Here is a 21,765-nt window from a genome sequence, read left to right as displayed (position 1 = left end):
GAGGTGAGTGAGCCTCATTAGAGTGAGGTGAACTTCAAGGGAACTGTGGCTTTGCACTGATGAAATGGATAATAATATATAATATTATAATAATATAATAATTCCTTCTCATGGCACGCCACACTATTTTGCCCTTTACAATCTTTAGATATTCAACATAAATTAAAATCATTAAGGTTTTCTCTAATTCATTCTGATGGGAACATGGCTGTCTGAACCAAAATTTCATGGTAATCTATGCAATATGATGAGACATTTCACTAAAATCCACAAATGTGACCCTCATGCGGACACTAAAGGAACCATGAATGTACACAATTATGTGCAAATCCATCTAGTAATTGTTGAGATATTTCACTGGATAAGTAAAAACCTTTGCCTTCTGGTGGAACTACAGAAAAAGTCAGGGAATAACCAAAGTCATTACGATTCATCCTCTGGGCACTGTTGAATGTATAATAAAAATTTCATGGCAATTCATCCAATAGCTGTTGTGAAATTTTACTAAAACAAAAAACAATCAACCTCATGTTGGAATAAAAGGAAAAGGAGATCATCAAAGTCAGTGGGATCCATCCTCAAAACTACAAAATTTTTTGGCAATTGATCCAATAGTTGAGATATTTCATTCTGCCCCAAAGTGGTGGACTTTCCCGTAAAATAGGGAATCATCCCGTAATTGGAAACTAAAAGATGTGTTCTGCATTGGACTGATACGAGAAACGCTTTGTTCCGTATATTTGAGGATCAATTTAGCGCTCAACTATGGGAGAGAAATATTACAGGTTAGGCTATTAAGACAGGACGATTCGTAGAAGATAGAGGAAAACCCTCCAGCACTCCTTTTAGCCTGTCTGTCATGTTATGCTACACTACCCAAACAGAGAATGCACTGATTGGCCCACTGGCGCTCACTGGTCTTGACTCACGCTCATTGGTCGTGACTCAATGACCAATGAGAAGCGCTGTTAGCGTTGCTACTATACGCCTGACAGCAACGCAAGATTTAAAAAATGGCAGCCTTCGGGCGTAGTCTGCTGGCAAAAAAAGGGGGAGATTACAGAAATACAGAAGGGAATGGGTAAATCATTACCACTGGCATGGATGTGTGAGCAAGAATGTGTACAAGGCCAATGGCACCATCTGCGATCGTGTTTTCTCCATTAGTCACTGGCATCAAAAAACATTCATTGGAAAAAATCATAGGAGGAGCGAGAAGCTGCAATATCTGTGTTTTGCACTGTTACAAAAAAATTCTTGAAATAGCACATGCCAATGTGAAGATTAATTATATCAAAAATGTTGTTTTAACTACTGAAAGAAATTGTTACATGATGTTTTTATATGCATTGTTTTTCTTAAAATACAGTTAGTTTTATTGTAAAGAATGAGAAAATAATATATGTTGAACTGTTGTTCTGCACAGCCCAAAGAAAATTCTTAAGTGATAATCTGTAACACACATATTTTTATCACTCATAAATACAAAACTGATCAAATTCAGGTTTGTGTGTTTGCTTGGGCCCATAGATACATGTCTGGTTAATTGTTGAAGCCATTGCAGTTTCGTTGATGTGATTATGAATGGTATGTATGGTAGGGATAGGACTAACTGTGGAGATTTTTATGTTATATCTTTTTATGTTATATCTTAAGATAAGTCTATTACTGAAGGGTAATGCAGGTGTAAGGCCCATGCTTTTGGACTGGGCCATTATGCAATAATCAAATATTTGTTTTAGGTGTGTGAGCGAGACACAATTATGAAAAGACCCAACAGTATCCGTCATGTAACCTCTTTTTATAGCAAGAAAAAAGGATTTCTTGAGAATTGACACCTTCATGTAATGCATGCTGGGAAGTACATGCAAATAACCTCACCATGTTTCTAAACAATTTAATTTGATGAGTTAAGTAAACAATCAGTTGGACACTTAGTCAACTGAACTCACGATTATGATCCAAAAGTGATAATCAAACAATTCAAACTTGAAACTGACAAACGTATCCAACAGGGATGAATTAATAATAAAAGAAAAGTTGAAAACAACTTGTGAGATTTTAGGATAAAGCAAAAACAGAGTGAAAAATCGTTTGCCCTGCATTCCGCTACTAAAGAACACAAGTTAACAAAACGTTCTCGCTTTGTGATAAATCACAGATTAAAATTGGAAGTTATCAAGACTGACACTTTTACTGAGGTAAGAGACTAACTTGATTTGCTGGCACAATTTCAAAACAAAGATATGACAAGCTCAGCACGGGGGAGCAATGAGAACACACCCGCCTTAAGCTGATCAACTGAAAATCTACCCAAAATCGGATCTCTGTACAGCTGCAGCCGTTTTAGAAAACAAAGCGTCCCAGACAACATTTCAGGCATTTCTGGAGGTTTGACTCTTTTTACATCAGTCTGTATTTTTTTGCATTTGCAGGTTCAAATCTCAATTTCATCCTCTGCTGTTTTCCAGTGTTATCCATCCTGAAGCTTTCAAGTGTTTCTTTTTCTGTCTTTTCTCTTCACCTCTCTCTGACCTGCCGTTGCTTTTGTTTTCACACAGCAAGACAAGAGCACAGCACTTTAGGTCAAACGGAAGCCAAAACAAACCCGCAGCGGAGCTTGTGGTAGTGTTTGGTCTGTGCAGTAAATAGTGTCATTCAATGCCCTCTTCTCTGCACTTATCATATTTGAACAGGCAGCACGCAGCAGCCAGATTGTTAAGCACTCATCCTTGACCTCCTTGCTCACTTTCTCAAGTTCTTTATAATTAACGTTTGTGTGGAACAATATATGTAAGTCGTCAGTGCTGCTCAACATCATCATCATGACTCACAGCGGTGTGGTAAGAGGGAGCTGTGCATCTGCACCTTTGTTAGGGACAAAATGACTGGACACCACTGCTCAGTGCAAGGCCGGCTCTCCTCCACGCCACGATGCTGTGCCTTACGGGGGCTAAGAACAGGTCATCTACTGCCAGCTGGATGCTGGATGTGGATCAACACTCGGAGGTCGGCCTCTGGACAGTCACAGACAAGTTGCAGCTCAGGCAAGCTTTAAGTGCAGACAGTCTCAGTAGCAACTGGGAGGTTGACTTGTTTACTGCTTGATGGATTTTACCATTTACCATTCATTCAGATAATTATTTATTGACCTCATAACCCAGAATGGGCTAAACCCTCATTCTGTACTTATAGCAAAGGCATCCTTCCCCTATGCAGGCGAGGAGTTGAGACCATGTTGCCCTGCTCTATGCTGCTTGTTGTCTTTAAATGTAGCTCAGTGGCATTTTGACAGTCATTTATTTGCCCACATTCACTCTGACTCACTAAAATCCGTCTGTCTCTCTCTATCTGTCTCTGCTCTGTTTGACCGAGAGCAGGGCACTGCTCCTCCGCACGCGGAAGGATGGACAGCGGGGCAGAGAGGCCGCGGAGGAGAACATGACATCAGGTGAAGCGAAACACGTTACTCAAGTTGACAACTTTTGGCCCAGATTCTATCCTCCACCACCAGTAAGGGTTCACTATAGCAAGCTTGTGTAGCTAATAACAAATTGCTATGAACAAGCTAAAATGAAAGCTGACTGTATATAGCCTATCTAATCTAATTGCCACATATTTTCAAACTTTCTGTCTTATTGATTTTTACTGAAATATGGTGATATCTGTACTTGTAAGGACCCAAAAGTCCACAGAAGCAGTGCTGATGTACAACGTTGACTGTCTGTTAACAATAAAACATGTAAATTACCTTCAGAGAAAGAAATTTGGCAGCAACACATATTAGGTCTTAACTCTGGATCATAAGTTATCTCCAAAAGGAAATTATACCTTCTGTTTAAAATGGCGAGAAGAGACCAGAAACCTACAATAAAGTACCCAAAGGCCTGCCAGACTTGAGATGTTTTTTGAATATGGCCCCCGTGCCCTGACCCGCAATGTTTTTAATTCTAAATCACCTCTTAGTGTTTCATTAGCATGTCACAATGTTATCCACAGAAACTTTTGAATCTCTGTTATAAACAAACCTTCGTCTGGTGAAAATGACAACGTCATGTTTCCTTAACACAAAATGGGAGACTGGATCACTAATTAGCTGCTGATACAAAGCCTGTCTGAATGCGAGGGATTTACCGCCTGGTGTTTTAGTTTCCAGGGTAAGCCACACATTAAGTTTTTACATGGAGATAAAGTTGTCAGGTGTTTGTCCTGAACCAAGACAGGGTGGGGGTGCAAAGATAAACAGGGGCAAGGAAGAAGGGATGGACAGATACAGGGTGTGTGGGCGCAGGTGGTGAAGACTGTGACATTGGAGCAGTGACTCACTAAGCAGAGATGAGTCATCTGACCTGTTCAAGGCTTTTTTTTAACTTTAAGGTATTTTTCTATAATTAAAAGGAATCTACATTGAACTCGTAACCTTTTATATCTTTTTTTTTTTTAAATGGTAATTTTACTTAATTTAACTTAACCTTTATTTATTCATGAAGTCTCACTGAGATCAGGATGTCTTTTGCCGGAGATGCCTGAGGACAAATGACACACAGAGCTGTGCAAAAGTTTTCATGCACTTGTGAAAAAATGCTGTAAAGTGAGGGTGCTTTCAAAAATATTGCCATGAATAGTTTCATATAAAGTTAAGTAAGGGAAAAAAACTTAAATCAAATCAATATTTAGTGTGACCACCCTTTGCCTTTAAAACTGCACCAGTTCTCCTCGGTACACTTTCTTTCAAGGTATTTGGCAGCTAATTTGTTCCGACCATCTTGGAGAACTTGCCCCAGTTCTTCTGTGGATTTAGTCTGTCTCAGTGTCTCCTGTGTCTTCATGTGATCCCAGACTGACTCCATGATGCTGAGATCAGGGCTCTGTGGGGGCCAGACCATCTGCTGCAGGACTCCTTGTTCTCCTTGTCTCTGAAGATAGTTCTTTATGACTCGGGCGGAATGTTTGGGCTCGTTGTCTCATGCTAGAGAATGAATTTGGGACCGATCAGATTCCTCCTTGATGGTAGTGCATGCTTTAAAGCTAACCTATTCCGTGCACTGGTTTCATGATTGTTCAATTTTAACTCAACTAAGGAAGTGAAATATCTCGGCAACTTACATAGCAAGGCTTTATAAATCAAGACACAGGTATGCTGATGCCTTCTAGGTCCCAGTGATGGCTAGTGGTGAGTCTGATAGCTGTGTGCAGTAATGAATTTAATTGCATACATGTGTCATACATGTGGTAAATGGTGTTCAGCGATTTAAGGGTAATGGCAGTAGCATGACGGTACAGAGTATCTCCATAATCTATTGTAGATAGAACAGTGGAATATATAATGTTTTTTTGAGTTCTGGTATAAAAACCTTCTAGGGACAGGATTTGAACCAGTTGTTAGTAGAATCATTAGACCAGAATGAATGAGAATAGAAGAATTCTGCTTTTTAATCAAGTGAGCTAATTTATGCTGTATGAAAACCTTAAACAAAAACTATCTAACCCTCCAACCTAACCTGTACTGTACACATCCATATATATGTGCACACACATACAGGCCTATAACTGCAATACAGATGCTCTTTGGTCTTTGCGGATTGATATTCCTCTTTTATTCCCCCAGTCAAAAGGCAGAAGGTTGGAAATGAGCCCTAAACCAGCTATGACTCACAACCCCAAAATATCCCCATGGATCAGATGGCAAGCCACACTCACAGCTGACACTCACACAGAGAAAAATATAACATATCTACTTCTTTTCCTCTCACTCCCCCTCACTCTGTCATTTCCACGTTAGCACACACACACACACACACATCCATGTCATTCTTGTGTCTCATTCAATCCTCTCTTTCCTTTCTCTCTCTGTTGCCTTCTGAGTTTCTAACTGTCTCTCTCAGCAGGACAAGATTGGCGTTTTCTCTCCTTCCATCCCTCTTTCTCTCACACACACACACACATACACACAGTCGTAACAGATGTCAGGCCACATTATTGACTATCACTCTGAGGTCTGGACAGAGGGAATTGTATTAGGCCTACATGGAAATGTGTTAAAAAACAATCTAAGGACCGAGGTTTCAATCGATTAAAAACTATTTAAAGGTGAAGCATTTTTAAATATCTCTACAACATTGGTAATGCCAATGAGCGTACCTTATATAACTAAGACCATAGTCGAGATACCTATTAGCCTCTACATCATGAATTATGCACAGACTATTTTGAGTAGTGTCCTTCCCTCTAACCTGTTCATTCTTGTCGCACAGTAGGTCTCTACTTTTCTAGTCAGATGTTTTCTCTTTGACATGGAGGATGATAAACATGGTGGAAATGAACTCTAAGGGGCTTTAGCTCCCTTATATAAAAAAAACAAAGACAAAATAACAATGTACGAGCTGGTAAAAGCTGCTAATATTCTCAGAAGTGGTGTCATATCTCAAAATTGACGCAGTGATGATTTACGGTATAGATGACAAGATACCACATTTATCAAATTTAATTGAAATGTAATAGCAAACTAATTTCCATTCAGCATGGGCTGTGCTTGCAGGAATAAATGACTTTTGAATCTAGCAATAGATTTAATTCTGTAAGTTCGGGGTTGACACCAGTGTGTGTGTATATGTACAATATATACAGTATGTGTGTGTAATCTTGCTGATGCATGCTGATACACAGAAAAGAGAGTCAATATCTGCTCAACAAGCGTGTCATCGAGGAAAAAGGCCGACCTCTGATTCATTTGTAGCTTTACTCACTCTCTCTTCATACTACAGTATATTTATTTTAACAAATGCAGCTCAGTCAGGCAGAAAATGAAAAGTTAATAGAAAATTAACTTGGTTGTGTGTGTGGTGGGTGTGGTTTTTGTGATAAATCAGAGTTGTTGTGTTTGATTAGCTGTAGCAGTGAAGTCTGCACCAACTAGATATAAGGCTTTAATTATCAGATGACGCCCATGAATGCTTTTCGAGTAAAAATTGGTTCAGCTGTCAATAAGCAAGTATTAAGGTCATATCTTAAATTATCAATAATCACAATTAGATAGTGACAGGATTGTGCTTTACATGGCATTTGCTTCATATTTTTCAAAGAGTATCATCATAAAAACAAAGGACAAATGGGTTCTTTTCGACCTCTGGGACAATCCACCTCTTTTATTTATGAAGATCAGTTTATTCTAAAGTCAGAAAATGGCTTTTCCTTGGGCTTGGAGGCTAGAAATTTTAAATAGTAAGTTGCAAACGGGGATGGAGACGTGGGTGTTAACCAGGCACAGGTGGTATAATGAAAGACGGGAGACTCTCGACAGATGGCTACAAACTGCAAGGCAAGGGACATGTGACTGATGGCGGTAGCCGAGCTAGCACCACCGCTAGTGAGTGCTTACTGCCAGTTGATCGCTATTGACTGCGCGAGCTGTTAAATGTAATCTCACACACCACACCAGCCATGGAATTGACAGTGTATGTTTTTATTTGGTAAAGTTGTACAATGGACATATTATTGGTAGGAACTGATTACTTATTACATTTGTTGCCTAATAATTATAAAGGCATTGAGGTGTGTCCTCTTCATTATCTGATATTTCTCTACACATTCTGAACAGAGATGCTGGAAGGCCTAAGATGGACAACAGACCCCAGAATGAAACTAAACAGAGGTGAAAAATGAAAAGATGCAGCAGGTTGATTAACAGATTGACTGTTTTTCTTTTTGTTGTACTCATTTTTCAAGCACAGTTGTATATGCTTCATCACTTCATCACCCTCTTCTACAGAAAAAGCTAGCCAGGCTACAGACTCCTCTTTCCATGTCCATTGGTCATGTGACCCTCACCTTGCAGGTAGTAGCAGTCTGTCAAGAGTTTCCCAGTAGCTGAGCCAGAAGCTTACAAACTAATGTTACCTGTGGGTTTGACAATGTTTATGACTTACATTTTTCAAAAAATTCGAATGAATAGATTCAAGTATTAATTGATCATTGAAAAATGACATTTGTTGTCTACAGTATTGTTAAACTGAGCTCTATCATTAGTTATTTTCTCCAGCCTCCTGGCTGAACACAGCTTTTTGGAACTTTGATTCCTTCAATTCACTCCAGGTGAGGTGAAACACTGAACCTGAACAATGATTAGATTACTCTGATACGTCATTGTTTTTACAGAAGTAAGAACATTATATTATTATATACACTATCATTTACTTTCTGCAGATAAATAAATGGTTTAATACACTGGGGTAAGGACTTTGTAAGGTATGTAGTGTCAATTAAGAGTCAAAAGGTGCTGTAATATTGGACGTCATTCAGTACAATGACCTGGGTTGTTTTTCTGTCTCACCTCTCTTTCCTTCCTTCTTGGGTGAAAGCACAGCGCTGTATTTTATTGACAGAAAAGAACACACTGACAGAGAGGGGGAAAAGAATGTAGGTGCTGACCTAGACCACCAGCTGCGATGACCCTTCCTCCGAGGCATCCTGCCACAAAGTCAGCCCTCTTCTCCCTCATCCTGGACATTCGGCTGGGTTTGATCCAGATACCTGCCAGAGTTGAGAAGACAGTCAACCAAAACAGAAAATGGCAGTTTCTCATTTTGAAGGTATTTAAGTTATACAAAAGTATGTGGACACTCAAACATTACAACTCTATGTGACTGATGAACATTTAATTTCAAAGCCGTGCCCATTAATCTACTGCTATATTTGATCCCATTCAGCCACCAGAGCATTAGTGAGATCCAACATTAATGTTTTATGATAAGGCCTGGTTCACAGTCATGGCTCCAGTTCGTCCCAGAGGTACTGGATGGGGTTGAGGTCAGGGCTCTGTGCAGCCCACCTGGCTTTACACATAGGGACACTGTCTGGTTGAAACAGGGAAGGTCTTTCCCCACATTGTTGCCTCAAAGGTTTAGGCACAACGTTGTCTAAAATATCACTGTTTGCTTTAGCACTAAGATTTCACTTTGGAACTTCACATTGGAACTAAAGGGGCATAGCCCAAACACAAAAGTATTGTACTTAAGATCATGCAGTTCATGCCAAACAGTTTTATTTAATTGTTCATTTTAAATGGTACACATTCAAAATGAGTTGTATATGATAGGCATTCAAACTGTAAATAAGAGGGAGGCCAAGCATCGGAGTGTATTTGTTTTATTTACTCCCCAAAAAAAACTACAGCTGAGTCACTAATTAAAGGAATCGTTCAACATTTGAGAAATTACACATATTTGTCTTCTTTCCAAGAGTTAGATGAAGAGATCAATACCACTGTCATTACTATATGCCATATATAAGGCTAGATATAGCAGGTGATCAGTTTAGCCTGGCATAAAGACTGGAAACAGCTAGCCTGGTCCTCTAAGATGACAAAAGAACGTTTCTCTACGAACACCTCTAAAGCTCACTATTTAACACATATATCTGATTTATTTCCCTGTGTTTCCAGTCTTTCTGTTGAGCTAAGATAACTGATTGACACCAGACTATAGCTTCATATTTAGTATACAGGTGGTATTGATCTTCTCATCTAAGTCATGGCAAGAAAGGGAATAAGCGTATTTACCAGAATGTCAAACCATCAAAGAATGTACTTTATGAGAGTTTTCAGCAACTTTGTCATCATTGGTCCTAGACAATTCAAAGTTGACACTCCTTTGTCACAGTATTTTGGTCAAAATACTGACCGCCGATTACAAAATCAGCTGCAGGAATTATATCAGAATGTGGTCGAGCAACACCACAGGGCAGAGGTCCCAGTTTACCAGCTGATCCTCGCTCCAGCCCTCACATACAGTCATGTGATCTTGAAAGTGACCGAAAAGTGGGTAGAACCCAAGCTCCTCGGGGTGGCTGTACTACTCTCTCTGGTGGGGTGAGAAGTTTATCAACTCCATAAAACTTCAGTCAAGTTGCTACTCTCCAAAACTGAAACAAGCAGGCTGACCCAGTTGCCTTCCTGTGGAAGTGTTACCAAACAAACAGCACCCTGGACAAATCCAAGAAACACTTAAAGAATGTGGTGAAGGACTTTTCTGGGCGGTAAAGGGACGTCTGTTCTGCTCACCCTCCCACCACAGCTACGCTGCCTGGGATAAGCAGCATGATAGTGGATGTTTTGCATACTGTAGGTATTGAGCAGTGGATAAATGGATGGGTGAACACATGAACTGTCATTTGACAACACAATAAGCTTAGTTTGTAAGTGTCTCATAGGTGCAGGCCACTCTCACCTAACAGAAGGGTGTTTTTTTTGTAAGTGCATTTCCTCTGCAGCCGAGTCTCCAAGTATTGAGGAAACAGAATGCCAATTACAACTTTGCCAACACTGAGCACGACAGAGACTAGAGAGAAAACTGATTGTAAAATTAGTTTAACAAAATAATTCTTGAAGTCATTAAGAGGAAGGTGTTGTTGTTTTCTGAAGTTTCATGCATACATATTCCTGATACTTTTCTGTTTACACGAATTTCTGAACTGCTGGTAAAATTTGCTATGCATCACTACCCAGGAGAATTTTTAAAAAACATGGCTTTAGTGGAAAAAATTGTTTTGTCATTTCTCTCAGTCAGCAATTCCCACAGAGAAGAATAATAGGATGAAAAAATAAGCTCTCTGGAAATGTAGGAATCAACACATTTTCAAAGATGTTTCTCATGTCCAGAAGCTAGGTACATTTAGTAAATTCAATTTCTTTTAAACAATGAACAGCTTGGGGAGAGGAGAGGAGAGGAGAGGAGAGGAGAGGTATATTTTCTGAGATAACGCAAATGTGTTGCAGTGCTGCTGTAGTGCTGGCTGTAGGGAAGCAATGGCAGAGTTGGAGAACAGCTAAAAGCTATTCTCTGAGTCAGAGGAAGAGCAGGCAGAGCCGCCAGCAGCTCGCTAATAGATATGCTGGCTGCAACAGATCAGCTATTCAGAAAATGGAAAGGCCAGATAACATGCAAATATAGTGCAGATATATGGGAAGAGAGGAGTGAGGAGTTGAGCTTTCAAACAGGCATGCAAGCTTGTAACTTTTACTGTTTCCTCTTCTTCCCGCCGTAGAAAAACTGACAATACAGCCATGACTGTGTTGTTGTCCCAGTGTCTCAGCTACCCCTGGATTCAGTTCAGCCTTTGCACATCTTTTCTGATATACACTGATAAGTGTGGGTGTGCGTTTTATTTTTTATAGAGACAAGGTGACTGCATAGCATGGAACAATGACGCAGATATCAAAACTTAGAGTCTTCTAGTTTGCAGTGTCTGTCCCTGGATTGGGCTTTTTGTAAATACACAAAACTCAAGAAAACAGACACAAAACAGCACTAAACACAAATGATACAATAAAATTACCATAAAAAACAAAAAGCACCAGATCATTCATTGCCACAAGACTGATCCCATAATTGATGTATCAGTACCAGAAATAACATCATTTTTATTTCATGCAAAACCTAACGCCTACATTACTCACAAAGCAACTCGACTACCTACAGTTCAGTCTGAGATTTGGGTGTGTCATGCTAGTATCGGCTAATGTAGCCTCAAGCTGCAGGCTTCAAGCAGAGATGAGAAGTGGGCTACAGAGGTCTGGTAAGCTCACTTCTTTCAGTCCACTGCCCAACAATTTTTTAAATTTTCAAACTTTCACTTGAGCCAGTTTATCACAATATTCTTTTATTAAAAGAACACAGAAAAGAAAAGAAATTGAAGAAAATAAAGATCAAAACTTAACATTATTAAGAATATGGCACTGCTGGGACTTTATCCAAATTTTTATTTACACAAATATTGTCATCTTAAGTGACTTGATTGTTGTAGAAAGTGCTTGTGACCAATAAGATACAAAATAACAAGATAATGGAATGCATAAAACTATCTGCTGCATGAAATTGTAAACTGTTTCTTAAGGTATTTACATTATGCTGCAACCATGCTTACCATTCTAACATGTTTTTCAAATTTCATTTTGGAATCTAACAGTAGACCAAGATATTTTGCTTCAAAAATTAGTTCAATAAATTGTCCATTAATCTTTAAATTTTAACTTATGAACTTCTGATGTGGCTAAACCTTTAGGAAGAGAAGCTGACACAGTTTTCTTAATGTTAAGTATTAGACATGCGTTTTCAAACCATGCTGTCATAGACTAGAAGTGCTGGAATAGCTGGGTAGAAACTGACTAAGAAGTTGTACCAGATATATATATAATAGTATCATCTGAATAAATGCACCACAAGTCATTGTAAAGTCATTTGTATATAAACATAAGAGAAGTGGGTCAGAGATAGAACCCTGTGGAATTCCTGTTTTAAGGGGCCATTATGCTTCAACAGAAGTACTCAGACAGCTTCAGAAACCCCCTCCCCGCAACACCTTTCTGATGTCGAAACTGACAGCGACTTTCCAGATCTGACAATGTGACATTCACGCCCATTGCAAGGAGTAACTGTCCAAGTGTGTGTAGACAAGAAAGATGCCAGTGTTTCAGCTTCTCCCTTTAGGCCTTTTTTGTGTGTACTATTTTCCCCATATTTAATCTCTTTAATCTCCATCTCTGTGGAGGCAGGCTTTTCCCTCCACCTTCGAGTGTGGCATTTGTAACAGCTATACACCTTTGCTTTCCAATGTTGTCAATGACACGTCATATGAATCAGTTGTTTTCAAGCATAATCTGGCTCTTAATCTCTACAAAAGATGATTTGATCATTTTTAATAATTACACATTCCTTCCGGTTACAAATTTACGGTTTGAACCACTGTAGAGCTTCATGGGAGAGGTTAAATTTAGAGAGTTTATAAATGAGGATTCTCTGTTTCAATATATCGAATCTGATTTTACAGGGCAGAAAAACTTCCTGCAGCACATCACCTTTATCAAAGGAAATTGTGTGATAGAGAAATGCTGTGTGTGTAGAGAGTAGGTGGTGTGATGTGTGTTTTCTCACATAGTAGCCTGTCACATGTACATTCTCACACACAGCTTCTCACAAAGCTTGTCAAGCAGAAAGCCAACAAGAGAGAGCAAATCCTTCTCCCATACAAAAAGGAAAACTCCCATGCAGCATTTTTCGCTGTTGCTTTAACCTATAGAAGGACAAATGAGCCACTTTGAGGAGGGAATGCTGCCATTTGTCACCACAAATTATTAATTCTATTGCTCTAGCCAGCTACACACTTTAGGAAAAAGGAATGAGCAGGCCATAATTTACTTTGGCCGACATTCCTCTTGTTCCTGTTGGACTACCCGACTGCCGGGGCTGCACACACAGACAGACATGCTTACGCTCATACTGTTTGTGCTGGTGTACGAGAGCGGGTGAGTTGATTGACGTGTGGGGCAGGTATCTGTCAGGTGGACTCAGCTGGAGGAGAGGAGAGTGTGTTATATAAAGCTCAGAATCGATCCTCTTCCTTCTACTGTTTCGCTCTCACAGATACCAGCACTTCGCTCTGTACACAATTTCACCTGTGCATACAAAAACTCTTACACTCTATCAAACACACCTGCACATACACACTAAATCTGCCCAATGGAAGGATACAGTTCACCGCACCTCGCCCAATTTCCAAATGTCATCAGTAGGTGGAAAAGGGAAGATGAAGGTGATAACGGCAGCAGGCCCTCTCTGAGATCACATTCTAATAAGTGGCCAAAAATACACTGAATATTTCAGGCAGAGATCAACACCGCTCTCCACAAGTGATCTCAATTCACAAGCTCACCAGTCATCAGTTAGAGGATGTTCATTTCTTTTACAAATTCAGAGAAATGTTGGCTAAGATAAACCATATTTGCTGCATTTCTGAGCTTGAGTTAGGACAGTTTGCCCTCTTTTTCAGATGACTGAAATTCGAAGGTACGGTATATTCAATTTTGAGATATGCTGTTCTACAAACCCAAAGTAGATTAGTTACATGTTTGGTTTAAAAATTATTTCAAGACCAGAAATGATTTGATGACCCCTGTTTTAATATATGAGTATATTATGCAATAGAAATGTATAATTTCCAAGGAAACAGCATTTCAAATTTTGCTGGAACTCCAAAACAGACCTAATAACCAAGCTAATCCACAGTAACTGCATTGCCACAGAGAAACCAGAGGTGGAGAAAGTATCCAGATTCTTTAGGTAAAAGCATCAGTCCACTACAACAGGGCTCCAGACGGTCACATCCGTGACCATTTCTTGAGTGTGCACAAGTCAAAATTTCACGTAGTTGGATACGTGCGATACCACGAATATCATAAGGCTGTTTTTGGTGCCCCTCCAGACAGGAAACACATGAAACAATCCATTTAGCCGTTACCGTGTTCCAAAGATGAAGCGGTCTAAAACTGAATATTTTAAAAACAAAATGAGGAGGAGGAGGAGGAGGCTGGTGGAAAGGGAGAGCTAACGAGAGGCCCAGACTCAGATGCAACTGATGATGACAGCGCAGGCTGCAGGAAAACACCGACTGAGCCAGTGAAGAAGAAAAAGTACCACTTTCAACGGCCAACACAGTACCCATGGTTGCAGTATGAATGGAATGCTATGCCGTGTGGGTATTGTAGGAAATGTTGCCGGTCCATTGCAGGCAACTCTAAATGTGTTACCGGATCAACACAGTTTAAGATTGAAACTTTGAAGTTGAGCAACAATAGTAAGAGACACAAAACCTGTGGGGGCCCACTGCAACACCGGTAACATTGAGCCGCTCCCCACTTCTCTTCAGCGGTTAGAAGAGAGAAAAAGCTCAACAGAAGAAAATGAAATGGTCAACAAGTTCAACTCTGACAATAACATAGCAAAAGAGGAACTCCCGTTCAGAAAGGAAAAAAAAAAGGGTGTGACCATGTCATGTGCTGGTGCTCCCAACTTTCTCAGTTGGTCGCAACAACACGATTTGGTCGCACCCTTTTTTCTACCAGTGGAAAAACTAGTCTGGAGCTCTCATTACAAGGAAAAGTCCTGCATTAAAAATGTTACTTAAGTAAAAGGACAAAAACAACATAAGTAAAATGTACTTAAAGTATGAAAATTTAAAGTACTCAATACAGAAAAATGTCCCTGGGGAGTCTCATATATACTAGCCCATATATATTTGATCCTTGGATATTTTATTACTGATGAAAACTGTGTAAGTAGCATTCTACTGCTGATGGTTGGTGATGATGGTTAAATAAATGCAGTAAAAGTACAATATTTTCCTCCAAACTGTAGTGGAGCAGAAGTATAAAGCTACATAAAATGGAAATATTTCAGTGTAGTGCACGTAATACGTGTACCTCAAATTTGTATCATACTCGAGTAAATGTTCTGTAATCAGTTACTTTCCGCCAGTGAGCCTGTTTCTACATTGAATTACATCTAGCTGCTGAGATAGCAACGGCAAGTTTAGCTAAAGTTAAATGTTCTTTTTCTCCTCGCTCTCTTTGTAACTAAAAAAATCTAATGTGATGAACCAACATCTTGGTAGTTCAGTTTGTTGTTCCTTATTTCTGCCACCTGAGCTTATGACTACAATGGAAGTAGGTGATTTGGTGTGCTTACATTACCTTTAAATCACACATTGAAATGTATTCATTTGTCGTTACAGTTTTAGACTAGACAAGAAAACCCGTTGTTTGTAGCTACTGCATTTTGTCTGTAAAGCCTGCACTCTCTCTCTCTCTCTCTCCCTCCCCGTCTCTCCCTGTGAGTCTGTGTGTGTGAGTGATTGTCTGAGTGGACACAGGTTTGGTGGAGTCAGAGCAGAGCCCCACCAGCTGCATCCCATCCTGTAATCTCCACTGCCACTCTGCCAGATCTGCTTTGTCAGTCTGTATTAAAGCATTTCTGAGTTATACTGTGCTTGTTGCCTTATACTCCTTGACTAAACCTGTTCACCTCTCCTTGCAGTCCCATCTGCTCTGCTCCATCCCGTCCTTTCAAACCCTCTCTTCTCTAGCCTTAACATTAGAGTTCTGTAAAGACCAAAGGCAGACTGCAGTATCTACATTATGAGGCATCATGTATGATAGTTAGTGCCCCATATTCTTCCTAAAAATAGATTGTCTATTATTTGCTAAAGGCTGCCGTAGAGATAACCATTATAATGGAATATTATTAGATGTAGTTTGTATCTATTATAAAATACACTTCCTTCTTAATGTCCTAAATTCAATTTATGAAAAAGTACAACTGCTACAAGCTGAACTGAAAAATGATACACATTATGAGGATACAATTTCACATTATTTTATCTCGAATGCAATATTTTACCATTAAGATTCCACAACATTATCACCAGTCAGACATAAGCGTGTGAATCATCACACGCACTCTGCAATCACTGAAAGTGTTTGCAGAATGAGGAGAAATGACCTTAATATATCCAAGGTGTTGAAAATGAGGTTGATCACTGTCAGAAGAGTTTTGTCCTTACACGCTCAATTGAGTTACATCAAGGTCTGCGGTGTGTATAGTGAGTCCGCGTCATTCCCATATGGTCGAGCGCATCTGCACCTGCTGGCTGACAAGACTGATGATGAATCCATGCCAACCTGCACAGGTAGGTAGGATGAGATTTCACCAGTGGGATGTAAAAAGACGTAGGCTGCTTCTAAGGTGCTAGCAGTCATTTAGCTAGCAACAAGCGAACTGAAACCAAACTGAGTGGGGTTCAGTTTGGTTCCACGTGCAAACAAGGTGTTATTGAAATTACATATTGTAGCAGGCTTTCAGGAAGGTAAACAAGCAGTCAAACAGCAGGTTAAAGGCCAGTCAGATTGCCTTAAGTTAGTGTGGGAGGAAGTAAAAATGCTATTTGCCATAGAAGGCTGCAATTTAACTAGAAAAGCTTTAAACTGGAATAGGAGCCATTAGCCAGCCATTGAGAAGGGTAATCAGTACATTTTGAGCTGTTCAAGATTGGTTGAAGTATTTTAGGCCCCAACAATCCCTAGAGCACCCTGTGGTTGTCAGACAAAAGTATTTTTCACATATTCAACAAGAATGATGAACAAGTTTGATCTAGTTCTACAAACATTTAACTACATATCACATGGCTTTTTAAAATTTTTTATGTGATCATTAGTTTTTTTTTTATTGTATTCATTCAAAATGTCATGTTTATTGTATATGAAAATGTTTATTTATTGAGTTTTAGACATTGCTCTTGACCACAAAGAGATTTTGTCATAAAAATCTGGCTTTTAAGTCACTTAAATGAAAACATATCGTGCTTATGCTGTAAACTGGACATCTCAACCATTAGGTATAGGTAGGGGTTCATAATTTAAAAAGATTGTGCGGTCAGTTGAAGTAAAAAAGTGATTTGATGTTACTAACCAGAGGAACCACTCCCCATCTCTCAGCAGGTCTTTTGAATGCTCTGTTGAATCACACGTTACATGCTACTATTAAAAAGCTTCTTTGTTTCCTCGCTAACTAGGTTTTCTGCTGGATCCACTCGTGCGACTAAAAACATTAAATAGTCTCTTCCCCTCTTTCTTTATCTGGCTCTCTAATAGTATTTATTTCCCTCTTCTCTACAACTGGATTTGCATCCCAAATAGACAGGTCAAATCCACTCAGAGTTACACACACTCAGAGACACACACACACACACACACACACACGCATGAATGTACAGCCTGAGGCAGTCTCTGCAATGCAGGTTTGACTAATAGCACTCTACTATCGATTACAAGGATCGATGCAGTAATCCACATGTCTTATGTGGACTGAGAGGATGTGCAAAGCATTAGGGGAAACAATTCACGCTACAGGACTTAGAAAACTCCCTGTGAGCGCAGAGGTAAAAGGTATGTGTTCATTCTTAACATGAAGTACAGACAAATCCATCCGCACCATGGATAGCTCCACATGAAGATGAAGGACAGCTGCCTGAGCGGAATGTGTGACTGGTGAATGATGGCTGATGGTGCCCAGCTCATTATGGAGATGATCCTGGACCAAACGATGATTGCGGCTCAGTCCTATCCAGGAGGGCTTTAGGGTACGCTGAGGAGCAGAATAGTGAGGGGCAGAAGACACAAGGTGCAGATTACCACTAGGTCTGCTAATGAGCCCCCTTGGCCTCTCAGTAATCCTATAAATATTCATGCTTAGTGGGTGGGTCTTCAAGTTGATGTAGGATTTAACCAGTTCTACAGTCATAACCATATCATGCACCCTGACGCTTTCGAACTACTAATAGATCGATTAATCTTCCAACGAATGGTAATTCCTCTCCATTCGTGCTCTTCTTTGAGTTCCCTTTGCTCATGTAATTGGTGTGTGCTAGCAGAGTGTACTGTGAACGACCTTGCAGAATGCAAACTAAACAAATCAATCAGTCAGCTGTTGGACAGAATATGAATATCCACCCACTGACAGCAGAGCCCAAGCCAATACAGAACATTCATCTAGAAATATCACATGTCTAGGAGTTGATATATCTATATAAATCAACCTGACTGTGAAAAGATAGATCTGCAGTAGGTAGTAAGATGTAGGTACTTAACAGAGCTACTGCAGATTCTTCACATCTCATGGAGTGATGCTTAAGAAAGCCACATGAAAACCATTCATGTCAGTAGTCAGTAGCACGTCAAGAAACTTTCATTAGAGGGGCTAAGCTGTGGTACAGATTGAGAGAAGGGGGGCACATTTGTGAAATGAGATAATGGTCATTGGCAATAATAACCTGTACATTATGAATAGCTGAATTGTTTGAATGCCAACTAAACAGCTTTACTCTAATATGAAATATTATCTATATACAACTCCAAATAAAATACAGCAGATGCAAGAATCATCTTTTTTTTTAAATCTAAGAATAAACTGCTGTTCTCATTCTAACATATATAGACCTAATGGAGTGAAGGTCAATTTTTTGCTAATATCCACAGAATTAAGAAACTAATCTAAACAGAGATTACTGTGTTCTTTTTCTGCAGCTGTAATTTAAGTTGTCATATGTCTGCTTCATCATTTTAATAAGGTCTGGGTTGAAAAGCTGTCATCACCCAAATATATTTTCAATGGCAAGTGATGTCATTTGTGTGTTAAATGTATTTGTGTCTTTCTGACAACAACTGCTTCCTAGAGTTCAGTTCAGTTCAGTTTTTTGAATTTTTTTTTAATGTATATAGCTTTGGGCTCAGGTTGGATTATTTTCAAATAAAACTAGAAAATAAGAAAATTCTGTCTTTCGCTCTCTAACTCTGCCAGTTGTCTGCATCGGTGGGTTTCATGTGTTGCAAGTAGGTATGCAGTTCCCACTGGGAAGAGGGAAGAGAGTCTAGCAATCAGTCCCTACCGGTTGAATGGGCAAATGGGAAACAAAGCGTTTTTGTTCCGTATACCTAACCACAGAGGGGACTGCCTGGTTTCTGGTGTGACAGTTGTGCACTTTATACATCTGCCACCCACCCCAACCACCTCCTAGTGACTACACTGCCATTGATAAATCTAGCACATTATTCATTATTCTGAACATAATACAGCCAACGATTATGTTTCCTAAAAATCGTATTTGCTTTTGCATTTTTTATTTGTACAAAAACCTAATGCCTAGGAGACATGGTTGGTAAAACGGATAATTTATGATTTGAATTCCACCATCTATTATCATTGTCACTGTTAGATTGCCACTGCTATATCAGGGTTTTCAGATGAAATCTTAATTGTTCCAGACACTGTCATTGCAACAGCACAGAATAATAAACATTAGAGATGAGTAGTAGAGTACGACGGAGTTGAATTTTCAAATGATCAATCGTTACCTGCCGCAGCATAAATCCTCTGTATTCATCTGTAGGAATAATAATTTTTCATGTAACTTCATTGCTTTTGCTCACAAGGAAAAGATAAAAAGGAGGAAAAGAATATTTTTCTAGAAGGGCTGCACAGTGGGATCAAGGACTACCAATGAGAGTCAGGAGAGGTGAATCTGTCTATCACGAGTCAAACACTTTGGCCTGTCTCTCATCCACCTTCAGCCCTTGGCTATCACCCATTTACTATATATGCCTTTGCACGGTAAGAGGAATCAAAAGACTGATAACAAAATATTTTAGAAGGAAAGAGTCGCGCAAGAGTGCACAGTTTCCAAAAAAGCTGAAAAAAACACACACACAAAAAAAAATTCTGGTATATAGTATCTCCAAAAATCAAATCTTGAGCTCAGTCCACAAAGTAGCAGAGAGAAGACATGCAGGGGGGAGTGCAAACATGACAGAGATGATTCAGAAAGAGAAAAAAAGGTCTTTGGTTCTGTAGGTCTGACAGCAGTTGACGGGTTTTGAGTCCTCGCTCAACACCTCTGCAGTCTCATCTCTCCCCCCAGTGAGGAAGGGTATCACTTATTTGCAGACGGTAATTATTCTACAGACAGTGCTTTAAAAAGAAATGTAATCAGCGGGAGGCCTAACAAATCTATTTGAAAGTCTAGGCAATCACAGGATAGTATTAGATTTAGCACTGGCTGAATAACAAAAGTGAAGATGACAGCTGCTGTTTTAAAGTCACCATTGGCTGTAATGAAAAAATGGAGATGATATTCTGTCTCTCTACCTCTTTTTGTCTCAATCTTGTATCTCTCTATCCCTCTATCCCTCCTCCTTTGTTTCTAAAACTCCCTAACACCTCGACCCCACAGTGTGAACATGAGAATGTGGATAAAGCTGAATATAGCTCAGTTATTGAGGGAAAAACAACTCACAGGGGCCAGATGAGACCATAGTCTATTTCCATTAGCCTCTCGGCATGTGTGTGTGTTCATCCTCATGGGACACTGGGCTCCAAAGGCCAATTACCATCATGTTTGCAGTGTTGCCAAGTTAGCAATTTTTCCCACTAGATTTGTCAACCACCTTTTTAGAGGCTTCTTTCCAAAAAGTGCCTGGCGGCAAATCTAAGAACTTTTCAGGCAAAATTTAACTCCTCTCCCTTAAAGACTTTTGCCAATATTCCACAGTGACTGACTGTGTTCGGAGAGCAGCAGGGGGCAGCAGCACATTCAGTCAACCAATCAGCAGCCAGACAGAAATGTGCATGAGCTATGACTGTGCAAACCTAAGGACCAATCACAATCTAAACATTACAAGCCTGACTGACTGACAGACTGCCACGCTGCTAGTTGGCAAAAAATGAAATTTGCGTCTCTTTCCAAAAGCAGGGTCCCAAGTAGATCCATCGAACTTTCCACTAAAGAAATACTGTACATGGTTACTATAAAAACTGCTAACATGACATCTGTGGATTTTATTGAAGGTAAATGTAAATAATCTTGGACCGGGATATCTCAGAACCTCTGCAAGTACAAATCTATCTGCGTGGCTAGATACCACTAGCCATAAGTGAGAAATATGTTTTGTTGTAATTTAGGTGAAATTATACATTAAATTGACAAAGAAGCAGCCAGAAACAACGTGTTTGTGTTTATAGCATATCTCTTCCATGTCATAGAGAAAGACTGGGCCAGAGAGAAACCTATGTGGGATAAAAGCACAAGGTCAAAAAGCGACACATTCCCTCTGACAAGCTAAAAGGAGCCTGGAGCAGGACTGATGGTCTGTTGTAAACACTCTCATAGAGGGAACACCGCATGGGAAGATTGCTTTACCCTGACAAGGTCATTTTCAAGACACGATGGAGTTCTGCCTATAGAGAGGTTAAGAGGCCGTGTCCAAGTCCATAATATGTTTTTTTTTCGATGTGTGTCATTGAAAGAATCCTTGGGGCAGTCAGGCGTATCAAGTGTTTCTCCAAACCTCTCGATAAAAACTTGACTTTGTTCACCTCATTTTGCCTC

General features: G+C 39.7%; 1 protein-coding gene across 1 annotated transcript in view; it reads right to left on the bottom strand.

Moving 5' to 3' along the window:
- LOC120804192 (kelch domain-containing protein 8B-like) overlaps window positions 1–21,765 on the bottom strand; it is a 132,025-nt gene that overhangs the window by 6,157 nt on the left and 104,103 nt on the right. Inside the window, exon 4 of the mRNA XM_040153467.1 lies at window positions 8,428–8,529. Coding sequence (XP_040009401.1) covers window positions 8,428–8,529 — 102 coding nt within the window. The remainder of the gene's footprint in view (window positions 1–8,427; window positions 8,530–21,765) is intronic.

Source organism: Xiphias gladius, chromosome 18, assembly GCF_016859285.1.
Source record: "Xiphias gladius isolate SHS-SW01 ecotype Sanya breed wild chromosome 18, ASM1685928v1, whole genome shotgun sequence".
Taxonomy (NCBI): Eukaryota; Metazoa; Chordata; class Actinopteri; order Istiophoriformes; family Xiphiidae; genus Xiphias; species Xiphias gladius.
Note: the sequence above shows the minus strand (reverse complement) of the source record. Positions and strands in the feature narration are given on the sequence as shown.